Here is a 21,271-nt window from a genome sequence, read left to right as displayed (position 1 = left end):
TTCCGTCGTCCTACCTTAAGAAAGGCTGGTGGGCGGGGCTAGAGTAGGATGACCCTCGGGCATGCGCAGCGGGCGAGATCTTCGCTTCAAGCACGCGCAGAGAGGGCTTCTCTGGCTCGCCTTCTGAGCGTGCGCAGCGACGGTTGCGGAGTGACCAGGAGAGAGACGGGGCGCCCCCCTGCGGCGGTTGGGCGCGCGGCGATGGAACTGGAAGCGGCGCGGCGCGCGGTGTTGGCCGCCGTGCGGGGCACGCGCGCCGCCGACCTTCCTCGCCTGCTGCACTGGATGCGCCACAGCAGTAAGCGGCCCTGCGGCGGGAGGCCGAGGGGAGCCGAGCCCCGGCACCGTGGGGCCCTGCCCAGCCTGCGCTGGGGGCTCGGCGAGGCCTGTTGGGGCGGGGGCTGGCGAAGGCCCGTGCCGTGCTGCGCTAGGGTCGTTCTTGTCGAGGTCTGATGTTGCGGCGCCTCAAGTTGCGCCTGGAGACGTTTTCACAAACGCGTGGGGAGTGTTAGAGGCCAGGGGCGACCCCGGCAGCGCTGGGATGGACACCCGAAGGGCTGGGACGGAAAGCCCGCCTGCGGCCGTGCGGGTAGCAGAGCTGCAGGCACCGCGGGCTGCTCGCTGCTACGGGCTCCAGCCCGGAGAGAGGCAGGAGGGGCTGCTGCGTTGGGAAGAGCACGGCCTGGGGGTGCTGCGTGCGCCGTGCTGGACCCCGCTGCCCTCCCAGCCCGACGCGTCGTCTGATAGGAAAGATACTGAGCGGCGCTTCACAGCGCGTCCGAGTCAGCCTTCGCGTTTAGAGGAGGGACGGGGAGTCTGTGGGGCTTGATGAAGGCTGAGGTTTGATGGGTATGATTAGAGTTAACTGTAACTAAACGTTCCTCTCTGCGTGTGTGTTTATATTTACACATATAGATACACAATTACATATATCTACATGTATCTGCATATATAGATAATGTCAGGGCAAAGCGTGTCAGTAGGAACTGGCGGAGTTTAGGCTAATATAATTTCCCAGATGGACAGATTTGTGGAGAAATTTAGAGCCCATAAAATCTGGTAGAAATTATCAGTTTCTGCATCTACTGGTCATGTTTTAGCAAAATTAGTATCATTTGCCCATTTTTTGGATGCAATTTTGAGGTTTTATAGACTCCCCTCTAAAATGTACATGCACGTACACGTGCCTGTATGGTAGAGGAGAGGGGGTTAGAAAGCTTTGTGCAAACCTGTAAGAATTCATGATTGTTATCCAATGAAGATGTGTTTCATTGATTTGTTAGGCCATTAACCTGTTTGTATTTTTCCACTCTTCACTTTTCCAGAATAGCTGTGTCCTTCTCGTTCACCTTTCTTTTTTTCTCTCTTAAGTGAGCCCAGACTCAAGCAAAGAGCTCTCTTTCTTTTACTGGTTTACGTTCCTTCATCACTGAGCAGTAAGTAAGCAGGGGCATTTATCCAGTTTCCATTCTCCTTCTGCAGTTTTGCCAGAATCACAGATGTTTGAGGTGATGTCCCCAACAAAACACTGTGATGATTCCTCTCTCCATGCTGCTTCTGCTTCTCTGAACAGCTTCTGTGTCTGCACGCTGACAGTTACATTCACTGTGGTCCTGTTACCTTCCCACCCCCGCAGCCTAACTGTTGCGTTTGATGATCGTGCGGTCCTCATTGTAACATGTAGGTAGAGCAATGATAATTAGTGCTGGTTGGTCAGAGGATTGCGAGGAGCTGGGACTGAAGTTTCTGCTGTTGCACACTGAACACAACTAAGGAATTTGGGGTCTGTGCTTGCTAAGAGAAAACAGTGTTATGAGAGAAGCTGAAAAGGTACTTCACCCAGTAATATGGGTGAAGGAAAGAAACAAACTGGTAATAAAAAAAAATGTGGGGAGGTAGGGATAGCATTCTGAATGAAAAAACAGTCAAAGCAAGGATAGGATAAAAGCAAACACAGATGGTATCCTCACAGACAAGTTGTTTTGCCTCCGCCCTCCCCCGCTGCCAACCTATTCCTGTTTCTGTCAAGGTGTTGTGCTTACAGTTTTACTTCCAGCTGAGGAACATCAGGCACAGTTCCAGTGTTAGCTGTGGTCAGGCTTTCTTCTTCCCTCCCAAACAGAGTGTGCATGTAGCCTTACAGAAAGCCATGTGTAAGTGGTTGCCTTTTAGCCATGTTTACTTATTTAACTTAGCTGATATTTTCTGATTTGCATGCTATATGTGTAGATTGATAATAAAAAAAAAAAAAACCTTTTCCATGAAAAGCCAAATTACATTTTAGTGAAACAAATAATATAAAATAAAGACCCTTATGTAGGTGGAGCTAAGAGAACATTGCTCGGGTTCTCAGTCTAATGATTTCTGATTAATCTTTCTTAGTAATTACAGGAATGAGAGTATGTGTAAGATGCTATTAATTTTCTTTGTCCCAATGGAGAACAAAATAACCAGTCGTGCTTTTTTTAGTCTTGCAAATTTTAGAAGTTCCGAATCTTTACGTGTGATGGAAGAAGACATTACAGTTTTAAGGCAGCTGCTTAGCAACGTTGCTTTGCTGTTTCGCAGTTAGCCAGCCCTTCCCACACACTGCAGTGGGACGTACGTCATTTCACGGTGACTTGCCTTCCAGCTTTTCTTTTGCGTTAGTCTTAGATCACAGAGAAAATGAAACAATGGCAGTTGGAAAGTATAACAGGAATCTTTGGTGTCTTAGCTGAATTTTTTTTTATCATAAGATGATTAATGCTTTAATATCCTGCAATAAGCACGTTCCAGAAGTTCTGGCTAGGAAAGCTTGGGTGAAGCCCAAGAGCTAATTCAAACCACTTGGGGAAACCCCCCTGAAGATCCCACTCGGTTGGTCCCAGCATTTGATGTATAGCTTCTATATAAATTTGTGCGTGCATGTATTCCCAATTCTACTGCCCAAAATCGTAACAATTTTTGATAGCAGGAGAGGTTGCATTTGGTAAGAGTGGGTGCTGGAGAAGATAAGCAATGAAAGCAGAGATTGATCAGGCTTCTGTATCTCAGCAGAGATGCAAGAATGAAAGTAAGTAGCCCCAGGAATACTGATTTCAAGATTGAAATCACCAAATCACTTTACTTAGTGGCAACTGCTGAGTATCTTTGCTGTACTTGGAGCTTTGGTGCAGGTTACAGATGCCTGTCTCTTGATTGATGTCAGTGAAACACACATAAGGTGAAAAAAAGACCCTTTGTGATTTTCAGTGTGCTGTCATGGGATCTAAGATAAATGAAAAAAAAATTTCAGCAGGGCTATAACAGACTAATGCTAGCTTTTTTTCAGTTATGTAACAGTGAAGTAAAGAAATCTTACAAGCTTTTTCCATTTTATACATTTCATTAGAAGCTTTTCTATTTGAAGCTGAGATTTCAAAGTGATTTACAAGGCTGAATTGACAGTTGTTCATAGAGTGTTGTATTGTTTGAAACAATAATTGAATAATAAACCATCACAGATCCTTTAAGTTAAGGATAAGTAACATATAATTATGATTATTTTTTCTTTTGGATTCACTTGTACTGGGGGTGAACCAGCTTTGTAAGTGATTGACATAGAATTTTGTCTTGTAACTTGGTAGTTGAGGTCCATCAGGGCTGTGAGCTCAGAATTTTAGAAGGTGATGGAGGAGGGATACCTGACAAAATTAACTTAACCAGACCATAGTAGATGCATTTCCTTATTATAGTGATCTGCATGCAGAGAACAAAACTTCTCATCATACTCTCAGTAACAGACCACATTTGTCCAGCTTTTATGTTATGTAATTCATGACCGAGGCATTATTGTGTTCCTAGGCATTCTAGGTAAAATTAGCAGATGGTGATATTTACAAAACAAGGACATAGTATAAAATAAGGAAAAAACCTCTCTTATAGGGAATGGTGTCTAATGTTTCCTTCTGGTACTGTTGTCAATGCAAGTGGAATGAGTTTTTAAAAGGAAAAAAGCAAGGGTTTCTGTGATGTAACCAAGTGTAAGTGTAGTTTTCTGTGCGTGTGAAAAAGCAATTAAGTGCGAAGTTTCATATCCAAATGGGTAGAAGTGATTTATCCAAGTAGAATATCCTTGCAGAAGAGATCAACTTAGTGTTGCAGAGCCACGTTAACAGGAATGTATTTCTTACAATGATACCATACCAAAAATCTTCTTCACTACTCTCTTGTCTGGTAAACCTGTTGTGTGATGAATCGCCAATTTTAGGAACTGGCATTAATTTTCTTTGTTACTCTCAGTTGAGACAAATGATACTGCTGTGGGAGAGAAATCTCAAGAATACCAAGTACTTCTAAGTTGTTAGTCACTGAAACTTAATGAAGGTGGGGAAAACCTGTGATTGGAAAATAGGTGTGTGAGGTGACTAGTTTAAAAATCTAACTTTGAAGTTTCTTACAGTTTATGAATGAGAAGAACTAACAAAATAAGCTCCAGTTATATTTCTGTTGGGGAAAAAAGCTGGATACTTTTTACCAATAGCTAGGTATGTTTAAGGATACAGAAAGCATTTAGAGTTCTTGAGGAAGCAGTCTCATATATCGAGGTCAGAGGTTGGTTCTGACATTGTTAGACAGAAGGGAGCTAGTAATGTTCCATAGATGTGGGAATTCCTCTTTGACCTGTTTGTCCAGTATCATTAAAGCACACTGCATGACTAAATTAGCATTGTATCGAGTAACATGGATGTTAGTATTTGCTTTTTACATCTCTGAGTAGACCAGAGTTTACCATGGTTTTCTAAACCATACGGCTGTTACAGTTGCTGTTGCTAAATCCTCATATTTCCATGTGAAGTTATCTTCTGATATCATTTGGAAATCATATATTGCTTGTCTTCTGACATGCAGTACGTGGTACCTGGATGTGAAGGTGTTGGTGTAGCAGTCCTTTCTATGCTGTGTGAAGTTTTGTGATGTTTTCTTAGCATGTGTTGTATTTTCTGTAGAAAGACTGAGCAGCACCAGGGTGTTAATTAGAGTTTTTGCAATGTGTTGATTAAATGTTAGAAATATGTGTTGAGTAGATCCAGTGAAACCGGTTTTTGAAGTAAAATACAAACACTATTGCACTCAGACTTCCTCCATAAACAAATGGTTGTGATTCATCTTGCAACACTTCATGAACTGTGCGCTTCTTTCCTGGTTAGCTGTCTGCTCTACGAACACCAGGTTTGCACACTCTGCATTTCATATATACAACAGGCACTAAAATGATAGCAAAAATAGTTTTCTATTTTAGTTTCTTCTTTGAAGATCCTTGTAAGCTGATACTGAGATTCTCAAGAGTGAACAAATTGTTAAACACCAGGGTGAAGTTGATAAAACTGTACCAGACTGAGGCAGAAATACATATTTTCATATTTGGCACCTGCATTCTGTACTTGCTGGCAATCCATGAATATTTACATACTGCAAAAGCAAATGAGGCATTGTGGAAGCCGCTGCTGTTCTTGCTTTGACAGGAATGGTGTGACTCGGAGCCTGCATTTAGTCATGGGCTAAGCACGCAAGTGCAGAGCATGCCTCGTGCGGTTCCTGCTGTTTTGTTGTCCTTGGAGGAACGTGTTCTAACCTCCTCTTCTTTGCAAGAGTTGGAAAGGAGCGCTTCCAGTGGCCATTTACGTTTCAGTATTAGTATCAATGGTTTCCAATGGCCGTTTAGTTTTCAGTATTAATATTTCATGTTCTTCCTTTGAGCTGCTCAAATGTTTTTAAGAAGATTTTTGGTAGGAGCCAGGTCATACAGAGCGTTCACAAGAACTTCTGTACATCATCATGTTTCCTAGGAGGAGCTCAGGGGGCCCAGTGTGAGAAGTTCAGTGTTGTGACAAGTACAGATGGCAATCCCAGCAGGAAGGACAGTCAGGATGTGAGGAAGGTAGGCATGCTGCCCGTCTTCCACTGGCAGTACCATCTCGCTGCGGCAGAGATGGGACATGATGCACAGCCTGTAGGACCATTCCTGCTGCCCTTGGCCAGGAGAGGTCCCTCAGGGTGTGAGGGAAGCAGGCCTTAGCTCATCAGTTCTGCAAGGGAGGGAGCTAAGTTGTGCTCTTGCCGTGTGATGTGGCTGGCATGGTGGTCTACAAACTCTTCCTGCGTTTCATTTAACTCTATATATGAATTCGATACTCTTAACAGCTGGATGAGCTCTCTTGCATAGTAATAGTATTGTTATAAAGCATCTGCCAGATGTAGGGGCTTATTGCCCCCAGGCACCAGTCTGTACAGCTGCTAATATCAGCTTTCTGCTCTCTTTCTGTCCATGTCACTATATTTCCTCTTGCTTCTTCAGATGTTTTCTACCTCTGCTGACTAAGCTCTCAAAAGGTCTGTCCTAGTGCTCATGGTCCCATTCCCACATTACTTATTAAGATCTCTCCTGGCCCAATATTATCAGATTTTAGCAACAGTTAGTATGTCCACCTTCCCGTAATCTCTGGGTTTACTTCTGTGCATCCATAGAAGCCTTCTCTGAGCTGATCAGAAAAGTCACTGCTTCTTGGATGATCCCAAAGAAACTGGAAATGTTGAGTGAACTCTGGGACTGGCTGAGATGGATGCTTATTAGAGGTTTCAAGTTAAAATGCTGACAGGCTAGAGCTGCTGCTTTGCACCTGTCATGTTGTTCATGCTGCTTCATTTGCAGCTGCCTCCTGTGTCCCACCCAGTTCCTCATTGCAAAGTTCCCATCTTTTTGGGGAGCTGAGGTTCTGGAGAACATATCTGAGAGCTGCTTCAAATGGCAGATTGTCTTCTAGTTGTGTAACAGCTGATGGGTGTACCATGCTGGTCAGGGCTTTGGTGTGTTACTGCTGCGCATTTGTAAATAATAAACTAAACTAGATACATTTTAGTACTATGGGGAATTTAGGATTATCTCTTGGTGTCGGTATTGGAAGAACCATTTGCACTAGTACCTTCAAAGAAGAGAGTGTTTTGCATTGGTGAGTGGTAGTTTCTTTAACTGTGTTGTTCAGACTACAGGGCTTAAGCAAAAAGCATTTCAGTAGCATTTCACAGTTAAAAGTGTAGTTTATCTCTGGTTCCTACCTATACTAGCCTTAAATTTTTTCACTGTTTCTGGCATTGCTTGTGCTTCAGAAGAAAGATTGCTTGTACTAGCACAGACAAAGCTGTGGTATGTTTCACAGATTTATTTTGAACCTGCTTGCCATCAAGCTTGCTCATGCTAATGTTCCCACCTGGGACAGCACTGCTAACAAACATTAACTTTTTTATTAACACTTACAAAAGCTGTCAAATCTTTTGGTGAGTGAAACATGTACATGTGAAAATCACATTCCATACCCTTATTGGCAGTCTAAATAAAGCAAGAAGCAAACCAGAAGGAAGGGGGAACAGGACAAATGTGTTAAGAAATCAAGATGGGGTGGTTGTATTTTTTAGGGTCAGGTTTGTGGTTGCTTTTTGTTTTGTGGTTTTTGTTTCTTTTATGCGTATGTAGTTTTGACCTGATGCGTGCCTTTGTTTAGACCCACCAGTTCAGTGTTTTCAGAGCAGTGAAACATCCAGGCAAAAGGAATTTCATGTAGTCCTTCTTTTGAGGAAAATGTAACAGAAAAGGAACAGAGCACAGGTATACAGCAGATCTCAAGCTGAATGTCAGAGGGCTAACATGAAACTATAAGGTATGTAAGCAGGATGTTGTCTGCAAGGCGTTAAAAGGCTGGTTGACACAAATAAACATTTAGCTAGATAAGCGGATTTAGTTTTGAACACTGCAGGTCATAAAGGTTGAGATTCCAGAGGTTCCAAAGAGGAGTGATGAGAATGATCAGACTCTATGAGAAATGAAATAAAGGGCTGAAGAAGTGGACCTTGTTTCTTCTAGAAAAGTGAAGGCTGAAGGGATGTGATGAATCTTCAAAGAAATAAAAAGCTTCTATATACGAGAAAGAAACAGATTTCTCTACTTCCATTGTAAATGAAACAAGGAGTACTAGGTTTAAGTTGTGATAGAGAAATTTAGATTAATTACTAAGAAAAGTACTTATTTCTAATAGTAATAGTAAGTGTAGTCCAGCACTGGAATGGGTTGATAAGGAAGATTGTAGATTGATAAGGGAGATTGTAGATTCTCCATCATCCAAAAATATTTTGTGTATTTATTTATTTAGATAATAGTTTGGGAGAAGTATTGGCTCTCAGAATTGACTCTGCCTTGGAAGAAGAAGACTTGAAGAGTTGGTAATTTCCCAAGGTTCCTTCCAGGTCCTTTTCCTAAATGCCTAAACTGAAGAAAAAAAAAAAAAAAAAAGAGAGAGAAAAGAAGTGTTGAAAGAATGCAGAGATATCTTGGAAAAATAGCAAGAATTTACAGTATGGCTTTGCAAAAATTTACTGGTTTGCATCTATTCCTATTTTCTTTCACATTTGAAATATTTTGATAGTTTTAGTCGCATAAAATGGAAGTTGAACTATTGAACTATGCATTATCCTTGGTTGGTTTTTTTGTAACCACTTTATTAGAAAGATTGGAATGTATAAAGAGAAACTTTTATTAAAAAAAAAAATCAAAAAACAAAACTATGTGTGCTCAGGCAACTGTGAGTTTTGTAATTTCTTCAATAGTTCAAAAACATCTTTGATGTTTTTATATCTTAAGCTGAAACAGTATCACTTTAGTGGCAGTCCAGACCATCATATGTGAGTTATAAGTTTATAAATATGAAAATAATTTGAGATTTCAAAAAAGCGATACGTTTGTTTTAAGTGTTATTGCAATCTAAATCTTTCATTGGCTGGGAAAACTAACAAAAGCTGAAAAATGCATTTCAAGTAAAAACCTTATCCATCTGGTATTGTTTATGTCTTCCAACTGTATTGTATTGGTCATCACTTAGTCCACATGATCTACATATGATTGGTCAGAGTTTTTTGTTTGTTTTGATTTATAGGTGACTTTGATGAGTTTGTGGTGACGAACAATGATGTTATACTCAAAAATATTGCTGAAGATTTGCGGAATCATTTACCCATTGAGGCAATGTTTAATTCGGAACATCTAGCTATCCAGAAAGTAAGCTAATCATTATGGTCTCCTTTTGCTGAGCCATGCATTTATTTGGAGCTATGCAGTTTTACTAGTTGCTCATAGCAGAGGATGAGGATTGGATTGAGGTACAGGGAATCACAGTTCGGTTCTCAGGTCTGTTTCTGCATAACTGTGTGACCCCAAGAAATTTGCTTCATACTTCTTAAAACTTTCATCATAAATTAGTTGGCACAGCTTTCATTCTTTGTGGTATGCTACCTGTCACAGTGATTCTTTAATACTAGCTCCTTAATAGACTCTTAACAGCCCCTTGAAAGAAAATAGAAATACAGGGCCAGTGTTTTGCTTCTGCCATAAAGTGGGCAACCCAGAAGCAATTTCCAGTTCTTTTCAGATTGTGATGACTCAGGAAGAGGTAGGCTGTGAGCCCTGTGGGAAGGGAGAACACCTCTTCTACTTCAGCTGCTGGGAAATGAACACGTTTCCTGAAAATGTTGTGTGGCTTTTAAATGAAAAAAGTGGATTGGCCACTCTAGGAAAGGGAGGAAAGAGGAGTAGGAGGATAAAAAATTATACCCCTTGAAATGATGAGAAGGCAAGCATCCCCACTGCTATTCTTTTGACTGAAAGTTACACTTGTGTAAATCAGGTGTTTCTAGATTGAGGCATAAGGCATGAAGATGAAACTACTTGCATAGTTGAAGTTACGAGGCAGAATTGCCCTTTCTTAATATATATTCTCCTCTCAAAGAAGAGAAGAAGCTTCTGTTAGCGTGTACCTCCTCTGTAGCCAAGCAATTCTAAGAAGACAAAGTTCACAGCAGCTTTCTTACTTAGCTGTCAAAACCTGCAGCTTTCATTCCTTTGTCAGCTCCCACTTACTGGTTATTTCAGTGAAATTTGGTGATCCAGTTTACATGCAAGATTTCTGTGCTTTAATTTTGATTTGTAACTTCTGAATAGGGAAATACTTGGCCTCGGGGATTTTGGTAAAGGTAGAATGGTGAAATTAAGAGATATAGTTATACCTTTCTTACATTTTCTTCCTTAGGTACATCAGCATCCGCTGCCAATGGTTCACGTTGATGCATTCCTTTATGATGATGATTTTGTTGATACATTGTGTGAGGAGGGGAGAATGAGTAGGAACTACTGCACAGAGTGTGGCTCATACAAGACTGCATCTTTAGGTAAGTGCTCTTTTGGAAACATGAGAAATGAGTTGTTCAACTGTACTGATCTGTGCGGTGACTCAGCAGGACAACACAACATCGTCTGATGGAGGACTTTGTGCAGACTGGTGTAGTACACAGGCCAATATTATTTCCCATAACCAGTAGAAGGAGTCTCCTACATATGTAAGTCCAAGTAATTTGCTGTGAATGGGTGACCCTAGTTGCCCACAAAAACTGGATAGGGCTGCGTACCACTGAAAAGGTATAGACTGAAAGAATATTCTAGCAGCTCATGCAGTAGCCTCAGTCTTGCACACTGAAAAACAGTAGAGAGCACCATCTGTCTTAAAGCTTGTGTTGTGTGGTACAGATCAGTGTTGTCACCAGTACAGCACAGGCATTGAAGAAGGAATAGCTTTGATGGAGAACATTCTGTTCCTTACAACCTTGGAGCTGGATTTTAAGCTATTAATATGTCTGCCCATAAAAAGATTTGCATGAATTGTGTTGAGCTTTAGGTACCATGTTTCCTTTTCTACTTAAATGATTCCAAGTTAATGTATTTTGTTTTAATACATGTCACTGTGCAGAAAAAGGTAATTCAGTTTCATGAAGGATTTCAAAATTCTCCATGTAAGAGAATAAATCCCTGGACTCAGGGCAGTCTGCTGACAAGCTGGATCAGATCTGCAGTTCCTGGTTTTCCTGGGTCCCTCGCACTAGTTGAAGAAGGAAAGCAAATAGGTTTTCAGCGATGGTGACTCCTCAGATTTGTATTTTATTGGTTACTAACACATTCGTTAGTACTGCCCACCCAACATCTTTGTTCTGTTCTTATTTCCCAGAGTTTATTTCGCATTCCTTTTCCCTCATGGAACTGAAGTTTCTTTATCAACATGTACTGCCTGACCTGACAGGAAAGGTAGTGGTTGACGTTGGCTCCAGGCTTGGTGCAGTGCTATTTGCGGTAACTTCCAGCACAGGAATTTGTATTTTATTACTGTAACAAACGTATTCCTTCTTCTCTGACTTCCTACTCTCATTACTCCGTCTTGGACAGGTCATTCTGAATAGCACCTCTGATCTGGCTGAATAGAGTATGGTGCTGCTTAGTAGCGATTTTAGTTTTTGCTCTTTCCTCGCAAAAGAGAATACCAGTGATCTTGCTTACGGAGAGGAGAAGTCTGTTGTCCAACACAGCAGCATATTGCTGTCACACATACTGCTCTTTTGCTAATTCCCACTCTGTCTCTCCTCCATAAGTGAGTTTGTCCCATATGTCTTGACCATGTCTATATATAGATCAGATATGTTAAATTCCTTTATGAAGCTGACAAACTGTTGAATTATACAAAGGAAGGCTTTGATATGAATTCGTCTCCAAAAACATATTGTCCTGCTCTGCGTTTTAAAATGCACATAAAATACTTCATCGAGAAACTTGAGTGCAATTTTGATTGCTTTTGGCATGGCTGGTGCAACATATGGCCAACAGCAACGCAAAATACACATTACAACTTTCTTACAAAAGTCAATGGCTGTTTAGGGCTCAATCTTGGAAATGCTTGAGTGTGTAATTTTACTCATCCGAATAATCTAATTTTGGGACTACTCAAATGAGGAAAAGTTACTCCCTTTTGTAAATATTTGCAGCATTGGGTCCTTAAATGGTAACACTTTTGCTAGCTATTGAATTTCTTTGGAAGTACTTAAATGCTTGTATTGTTACAGTAGAAGATAGTCTCAAGATAAAGCAGGCAGAATGTTTTTCAAGAAGAGTTCTACTTTTTATCATGTTTAGAAATGGTAACTTTACCTTCATAGGTTGCTGTCACTGAGTTGAGTGAGTTCAGAAAACATTAAAAATTAGATTGCTGTATGTAGTTATCTTCAGCATTGTTTGCTTGTGTTTCCCATTGTTTGCAAAGTGTTCTATGGAGACAATGGCAAATAGAAGTTAAAGCAGTATCTCCATTAGGGCCCTACTGGCTCAATTTTTATTATTTTAGGATTATTATTTTTTTTTTTTACATCTACAAATTTCTAAAATCTCAGTCTAAAACAAGGGCTGAAGTATTTTGGGCTTACCATTTAGAGATAACTTCTCAATTTTTTCATGTATATCTCTGTCAAGCACCTGAGAATGGCAGTAATACACTACTTAGAGGTGCTGACAAAGACTGTCCCAAAATATCCCATTATATTATGGATAAGATTGTCCTCTGTTTTCACTCGCGTTAACTGTCCTAGTTGTTTTTTCTTCTCTTGCTGTATTTTCTTCTTCCGTTCTCACAAGAAACAAAAATGTACAGTCTTGTCCCTTCTTGCTATTTTTATAATTTGGTTTCTACTGCTTTTTTTCCTTCCTAGGCTTTTTTCCATCTACTTAGCAACTGAAGTAAAGTTGAAGCTTTCCTATTATTTTTATTATTTTGACCTGTCATTTTGGATCTCTTATTTAAAAATAAATAAATAAATAAATTGTGAGACATAAGTGGAAATTGCCAAAACGGGCCTAGCTTTGAAAAATATGTCACATCCACTGTAAGGAATATCTCAGCTTCTTTTTTAAATTAAATACTTTCTTAATATTTACTTTTGTTTTATTTTTTTCCATTTCAACTGAAATATTTGAAGTTGTTTTAAAGGTATCATGGTTACTAAATTTCCTTTTCCTAATGTAGGGTTATCTTTATAGCTCAGCATCCCAACTGTATGGAGTAGAAATGAATGCAGACTTTTGCCAGTTGCAAGAAATGACAATTACAAAATACCAGTTCACTGACAGAATAAAGGTAACTAAATATATGGTTCAGTGTGTATATTTTTAACCACTGTGTAGTAGGTATCCTGTTTGTGAGAGTGACTGGTGAATCGGCATTCTGAAAAGTTGTTTCTGCCTTTGCTTGCTTTAGTCTTAAACAAAGGGTTTGTATTGAAAGAAAATCTCAGTGTGGAAAGAAAGAAGAAAATTACCAAAATATGATAACATGATGTATATCATAGCCTCTTTCCTGAATAGATCTACCTGGTGGCACGTGTGAAACAGATACATCTTAGCTGTTTCTCCCAGTGAAATCAACTGCAGAGTTGCCACTAACTTCCTTGAAACTGAGTGAATCAGAGTTTCTGTCTTGAATAAGAAAACCAAATGTCTGTGCATTTCATTAACGCTAGCAGAAGGATTTGTAAATTTGCATCTAAGAACACCTTAAGGACTTTTGGCTATTGGAATTTGTTTTCTTGGCATGTCACTGCATGCGTACTTTCCACAAACAAAATGAGTTTTGAACAATATGATATCGTTATGGGAATTGTCTCTCAACTCCTATTATGGAAATAACTACTACTATTATTTTACTGAGAAAAATGTTTGGTTTTTTTTTCCTTTCTGGGGAATACTGGTTGTTTTGTTTCCAGCAAAAATCGGTAAGTAGAATATGCTGGGTGAAACACTGGCTTTAATCCTGTGTTACATGCATATGCTCTTGAGTGGAGTCACGAAAACCGCTATAAGTATTTTCTTGGAAATTAAAGTAACTGATTTTGAACCATAAAGAAATAATAAACATACATAAATATAACACCAGGTAAGCAGTGTCATTGGGTTGCCCAGTTCAGTACCAATTTCTGACAGTTTATCCATAACCTTCAGTTTTTGCATGTACTTCATGCTCATTTGTGATGAGACTGAAGTCGCAGTTAAGATCTTTGTCAAGTTACTTCAGTGGAACTGGAGATGTATATGCATGCTTTTCAGCCTTGTATGTTCTATATTATAAGACTTTGTTTTTCCTTCACACCTTGTAATTCTGCTGATGTATTCATTTCAGAGGATAAAGATAAGAAGATATTATGTTTTCAAAGCAATGCCTGAGGACTTGAGTATTTGAATTTCATTAGATGCTAATTTAGTCATGTGACTTCTGTTATCACCACCCTGCTTTGAGTATCTCATTCCTAGATTTTTATTTTACCTCTCTAGAGATATATACTAGCTTAAAAATAGTCAGAATCCAGCTGCTGATAATAATTTATGGCACAAATTTTGAAGAGACCTTTCTTAAATAACAGTTTTTCAGGATATACTGAATTTTTATTAGAATACGTTCCCAAAGGACAGAGGGGTGAAATCCTTGTCAAGATTTGGTTTGTTAAAGTATATAAAATGTGCTCAGTGTCTTTTGACCTCTGAGCCAAATATTTAGATGCTGGAATGAAAACAAAATAGTTCAACAGACTTAAAATCAGTTGCTGTCCTCTGTATTATGCCTGCATATGGCCAAGTGGAACAGAGTCCTGGTGCAGCTGACAGAACCCAGTGTTTCAGCTGGAGCAGTATCTGGGCCTGGCTTGTGGTGCAGCCACATATGCTCATGTGTTCCTGCATTCCCCAGTAGGAACAAGGGTGGGTTTAACAAGAATGGGCTGCCAAGGTCAGTTTAATCAGCACAGTCACCTGTTCTGTAAAACCAGTCTAATTTTAATTCAAAGTCTAAGCATTTTTGAAGTAAATTGAAGTTTTGAAGTAAATGAGGCATCAGCTAACGTATGTTTAAAATTTCCTGGTAGTTTATTTTTCTGAATCAAGGCTAAAAATACTAGGACTGCCATTAGCAGGACTGAAATTTCTACTGAAATTTACTACTGAAAATTCAGTAGTAATATGATGTCTTGTGCCGCTTATATATGTGATCTTTTCCCCTTCAAGTTGTCATTTTAAAAATCCCTTTGGGAACAGTTCATCAGTCACTTGGGTTTGAATTAAGGGTTGCTGTTCAGGTACTTTGTGCAGAAATGTGCTGGTTTTGTTACTTTCTGCCCTTGAAAATAAGAGAGTAAGTTAAAATGTCTCCTTTGCCTTGAAATTTTGATCTGAATCCTGCTTACAGCACAGGTGCACAAAAAAATTATGGAGGAATCCAAGTACTGATATATGAGTTCCAGCAGATCTAGCTGAGGCACATTTTGTCCCTTGCTGTTTGTCATGCCCCGCTGCAGGAAGCTGTTGCCCATGTACCAAGGCAGCAGTTTAGGCTGTGTCCATAATACCTCTACCACCTCAGTTCATAGCCTGTCATTTTATCTGTAGTTAGCATATAGTTATCTATATGCAGAGGACATAGATTTGCAACCAGGACCTACCTTCTTTATGACTGCTGATGATGACAGTGACAGGAGTGGTCTGTCTTGTTTCTCTGCTGCTTGGATGTTTGAGCTTCTTTTTAATCAGATCCTTTGCAGTTGTAGTTTATACTACACTGTTTTAAGATAAATTATCACAAATATTGTCTTAAAATATCCACCAGTCCACGATATTTGGAATAAGTAGTTCAGATATCCACACACTGCAGGTGAAAAGTTGTCATTTGACTGATAACTCAGCTTTCCATATTTCTCAGTGATATACAGCCTGCAAACGCTAACCTGCCAGTTCTGTATACACTACAAGAACACAGTTACTTCCCTTCCACTCATTACAGGCAGCAGTAAACAACTTGGCCTGGTACTATGTTTAAGGAAATGAAGCTGTCGATGCCTAATATTTTCTGAACAGTAGACCTTTGTTTCTCCCGTTATTGATCTTGAAATATTTGGCTACAATTTCAATTGCTATAATGTACTCTAATAGCATCAGTTGGGATAATAAACTTTGACAATTTGTCGTCTCGTTCCCCACTGGAACTCCAACAGGTTGCAGGGGTGGTAGTATCTGTTTCCTCTGTCAATCAGAACAGCATGCTTTACGTGTTCTTTATGAAGAGGGATATGTATCTTACCCTCTCAACAAGTACTGATCTGTTGTTCAGTGGGCAAAATGTTTTTCAACAGATAAATGTTTACTTTCTGTACAAACACTCAGAATCAAGGATTCCCTTTTACATCTTTTGAATATTGGAAGGAATCTACAAAATGTGAAATGCTGAATCCATAATGTTAGTGTATTCCCTGCACAAGCTAGTAATAGTTCACACAGAAAAGACCAGAAGTGAGCTGTTCTGTATGCTTTTAACATATGTGGATGCACTTTCAAAACAATTTTGTGGAATTCAAGGAATATTCACACTGGCTTTCTTTCCCTTATCCTCTCAGAAGATGTTCCAGTTTATGTTTCTCCGATTTAGGATGTGATGCACTTTTCCATGTTGAAGAGGAAATCAAACACATCTTGTCAGAGTGTTAATGAGCATTCACATTCTCTTGTCACTATAATCTCACCTGTTTGAAAATGACATGACGTACTAATATCCTTTTTGATAGGTGAAGGTAAATGAAATCAAACCAGCTCCTATGCTGACTGGAGAAGTAGTTGTCTGGGAAGTTAAAGCACTTGCTGTCTTCCAGTGCCAGCGAGCATTTTGCCTTTCCAGCACTCCCAGTCCCCATATAGGTAATGAGAATTCAATTGTCAAACCTGTGCCTGTAGTATTTTTTTCTAGCTATGATCCCTTAGTAAGGCACTGAGCTTGCGAGGGGCCTTCAAGTATTCTCAAAAAAAAAAAAAAAAAAAGAAAAAATTAGCTAGGTTGACTTAACTGTAAGCATCTACAATGAAGTCAGTGAAATACCCCTTTTTGTGATGGGTTCAAGAAAGTCATAGCATGTGTTGTAATATGTTGTTGGTCTTCATGTTTATTTGAAGGAGGTATTTGTCTCTTAAATTAATTTATGCTTTGTGAATTTTTTCTCCTTCAGGTGGTTCACGCAGACATCCGTACTCAGGCTTCACTTCTTCAGAAGGCTGATGTTGTTGTAATGAATAATGTCTTTGAATATTTTCTTGACAGACTGGAACAGGCCAGGTAAGCTATGTGTCCTAACAAGTAATCTATTTCTCTGGCACTGTATGTGTAACCTTGTGGAAAACCTTAAGGTTGTGGTTTTTGAAGTCCCTTACATAAGTTATGTAAGGAAATTGTTTTAAACTGCCTTTATTTAATTGTTTTTCTTAATTCCTAAGGTGTTAGGGCAGTTGTTTGTTGATAAACTCACTGAATATTGCTCCTTTGTTTACCCAAATCTTGCCCTGGGTCCTTGCAGTGTTAAGGGTCTGAAGTTACTTTATCAGCATAAAGCTTGATTTTCAGAAGGAAGACAGGTTGCTCTGACTTGTGGGTGTCAGAACATTGATACAAATGCACTGCAAAACATGAACGTTAATATTTCTAATGTATTTCCATAAGGAGGTGGTAGCAAATAAATGCACGATTAAGCTGCTTCTTTTTAGGGTACCGGACACTTCTAGATGAGTGTTTGTTAATCATTATCCATTTATAACATTAATAACTTTATCTGCCAAAAGTTACTGTGCCTTTAGAATGGGTAGTCAAAAGAAAAGGGTAGGGTGTCTGTGTCTCCACTAGCAGTTTAAGTTAAGGCTTGTTCTATTACTCTTGGTACCAAACAATAATCTCAAACAGAGACAGAATGGATGGGTGAATTAGTGGCTGTTTCCATTTGCCTGGAGATTTGTTTCCTAGCACATGACTGAGAATTCATTTGATTCTTCAAGAATTCAGTTGTAGTGGCTTAATGTTGCATTACTACCATGAAGACAATTACTTTTGAAAAATGGTGTAAATTAAATTCTTCTTAATATGAATTGCTGTGCTGTTAGAAATGAACCAACTTGCAAAATCAGAAAAAAGGAAATGCCGAGGGCCGTATTTAGATACTTCTATTGCTAACATCTTAAGAGACTTTTGTCACGACTGCAAAATAAGAATGTATAGAGCTGCTTAATAAGACTGTGTGCTTGGGGACTGGATTTTCTTCAAAAGTTTAAAGGGACCAAATGTTTGTGTTTAATCTTAGTCCACAATGAAGATACTGACAGTACAAAATGACATGTATCAGAGTGAAGAAGAAAAAAAAACAAAAAAACCATTTTAAGACCATGCATTCCGTCTGTTTTAATACAAAATCTGATTTTGTTCATACAGAGTTATTTGCTCAGATATGAACAGTGACTGATAAGCATATATAACAAGTCTTCAAGCTTAGTCTACCTCTATCAAATGAACTCAAAGTGTTAGGTTTGTTGTATCTCAAAGGTTTTTCTATCCCTGAAAACTGATGACCTATTTTCAAAAGTGTTTCAGAGCTTAGGAATTTATTGCTTATAATGTAAAGAAAGAATATATTTCTTTTCCTAAAACCTGACGACCTGCTTTTAAATATGTTTCAGAGCTTGGGAATTTATTGCTTGTAATGTAAAGAAAAGAGGGTCCTTGTTAGTTACAGTTCCAAGCCTTAAAGAATCACTCTCAAAGCTCCAGGTAAGTTCTTTCAGCCAGTTTTAGCCAACACATTTTGTCAGTTTCTGTGGAAGTGGTAGTTCTGTACTGGAGGTTAGTTGCTTGCCAGTGCTGCCATCAGAAAGGGTGTGTAATTCAGAGTATAGACTGAAATGTGGAGGACTCTGGATTCTATTTCCAGATTGACCACCGACAATCTTCTGTACTTTAATTGTTCCTTCCCGTAAAATGGAAAAACCCAGTCTATACCAATAGGCTCCATGAATCACTGAATTATCATATGTATCATTTCAAAGACTTCAGCTGTGAGGTTATGAAAAAAACATTGTATAAGCTGTATAATGATGTAAATTCTGTGATAATAAGTTTAGTCACGGAATCAGGCCAGAACCATGACGGTACCCACTCCCCTTAAGACTACATCCAGGTGTAGGTGTAGAACCTCACAAGTACAAGCTTCTAGTTAGAAGCAAAACTTTGAATTGTTTTCTCTATTTAGCTTTACACTTGCACATTGCCTTAAAATATGATAAACTGTTTTGCTAAGCCAGTACGAAAAAGGAACTTATTGAAGAAAGGACCATCCTTGATGCTCTCCGATCTTCTTTCTTGCTGTCAGCATCAAGAATGATTCATAGTATGCCATTATGAGCTATTATAAGTACAGATGAGGAGAGATGTGGTATCCCAGCTAGCCAAGTGACTATCAGGTGTGTCAGATCAGTAACAGCTTTAAATTGCACTTGGAAACAAAAAGAATGAGAGTGCAACTTTAAATGATGTTGAATATCCTGTGCTGCTGCTGTTGTGTTGTTCTCTGAGTACTAATCACTTCCAATAAACCAGCCTCTGCTCTGCATTCATTCTGCCATAGGTCACTGGTAGATTACAGTTGTTACGTGTATGATGCCTATACAAATTGTATGGGCTAGCTTTAGTTGGGAAACAAAATGCTGATAATACATGACAAAGTTACTTATAAAGTGGCTTGCTGGCACAAAAGTCTGCTTTAGAGAGGTTAAATCATTTGTTGCCATGTGCTGATGGATGAAATAGATCCTTGGCCCCAGGAGAAGCAGTGATATCATTTGACTTTTTGTTGGAGTAGAGTAGTCACACAACAGCTGAGAAGGCCTTTGTAGTCTTATTCTGTATTCTCTAGATGTAAAACAGGAAAGTACATGTGATTCTTCCATAGTGCAGTTAGCTGCTCCCTCACTGCTTCTGTCAAAACTATGCCCTGAGATCAAGATGCTTGAGGCTCATACAAGTGCAGCTAGAAAAGCAGTTGTAACATACTAACAAAATATCTAGACTACCAACTGAGATCATTTTTAAAATTTGTCTTTATTATACTCTCCTATTTAAGCTAAATGGCATTTCCAGAAGTGTATTTACCCATTGCTGCATAATTTGCAGTGACTAATCTCTCTTATTAGACCTTGCTTTCCTAATGTTGTGCTGGCCTTGAAAATCCTGTTGTGTTTCTCAGAATTGTGTTAATTTAATGATCTGTTTTCATTGTTTCAGATGGATATACAGCTCAGCCAATGGCTAGAGGAGGTGCAGCTAAACTATGATGTCTGTTTGGAAAAGGATGTTGACAGAGAAGTGCTTGAACAAATACATTTATACAGGATTCTGTAGTACCTGGAAAAACTTACTAATATCCTTGCAATATCATATATTTTGAGCTTAAAATGAATTCTGATTTATATGTATGAATAAATCGGGTAAAAGTTATCATTATTGTGATTAATTTGAGTGTTATTTGTAGTTTGTGATGTAAGAGTCATTCTTTTGAAACAAGATTCCTTGTGGAAGTATTTTGTCTGAGCAAAATATATTGGCTTTTAACTAAAAGATACACTTTATTTTTATTACAAATGTTAGATGGCAAAATAATTTTTTTGTTCTCTAACATTATTTACTGCTAAAGTTTGCTGAATATATCAAACCTAAGAATGGCAAATCATTATTAATGGGATGATAGCAATACATTTAACATAGTTACTTAAAAGCGGCAATCTATTAAGATGTTTCTGCTTTGTTTTGTCATAAACCATTTTCTCATATTGCCTGTCCTCTTTATCCTATGGAATTCTTAAGTTTTCTTTCCATGGTCTGCCTGATAACCTGAGCATTTATTGGCATTAGTTAAGAGAAATGACTCCATCCATTTAGTTAATCCTGAAGGTAAGGATGTTAATGTAAAACACTGAAAGATACTTAGGAGGCAGTGAGAATTAATACCACAAGTCTGGGACTGAAGAACGCTGTTCCATGCTCTGCACTTCTAGGGATTATAGACAGTATAATAAGGGGTTAAGAAGCTGAAAATTCTGAACAGGTGTCACGGCTTAGCGGAGGCTTGGTGGTGGCGTAAAACATTGGAAATTCGTAACAGAGCCTCCTCAGAGAAAAAAGATCCACATACGCCCACCACATTTATATTTAGATTTTACATTCTAAGGATGTGAAGCTTTTAGTCAGCTGAAGAATGTTTCAGTTTTTGCCAAACATTGGCAATCGAGTGCAAAAATATTAACTTTGGGAGTTTTGGACTATGTGTGTTGTGAATTCGGAAACATTGTTAGTGTCTGAAAGTTTACTATGCAACTTATGTCTAATGCAGATGGGAAAACTTTAAATTGGATTTCAGTTTTCAAATGATTTATAGGCCAGTGAACTTTATAATATATCTTATAGGAAAAAAGGAACAGTGGCCATTAGGCACTCAGTAACAAAGAATTTAAATGGTACTGGATAAATGGTAATAAGTTTTAAGGAGCTGT

The 21,271-nt window shown here is 38.9% G+C and overlaps 1 protein-coding gene across 5 annotated transcripts; it reads left to right on the top strand.

The window, feature by feature from the left end:
• LOC110401357 lies at nt 30-20,235 on the top strand. Of its 5 annotated transcripts, none has more exons than XR_002440358.1 (8): nt 30-298; nt 8,946-9,067; nt 10,095-10,233; nt 11,064-11,140; nt 12,903-13,013; nt 16,480-16,609; nt 16,915-17,021; nt 18,407-18,497. XR_002440358.1 is itself a non-coding variant. In XM_021402375.1 (8 exons), exons 1-8 carry the CDS (start codon nt 49-51, stop codon nt 20,121-20,123), a joined length of 1,014 nt encoding a protein of 337 aa, XP_021258050.1. In that variant the 5' UTR covers nt 30-48; the 3' UTR covers nt 20,124-20,222. The 5 variants fall into 5 exon arrangements, 3 of the variants coding, with proteins under 3 accessions (XP_021258050.1, XP_021258049.1, XP_021258051.1); XR_002440357.1 differs by having other exon boundaries at nt 11,064-11,185; XM_021402375.1 differs by lacking the exon at nt 16,480-16,609 and adding an exon at nt 20,007-20,222.

This window comes from Numida meleagris, chromosome 6, assembly GCF_002078875.1.
Source record: "Numida meleagris isolate 19003 breed g44 Domestic line chromosome 6, NumMel1.0, whole genome shotgun sequence".
Taxonomy (NCBI): Eukaryota; Metazoa; Chordata; class Aves; order Galliformes; family Numididae; genus Numida; species Numida meleagris.
Note: the sequence above shows the minus strand (reverse complement) of the source record. Positions and strands in the feature narration are given on the sequence as shown.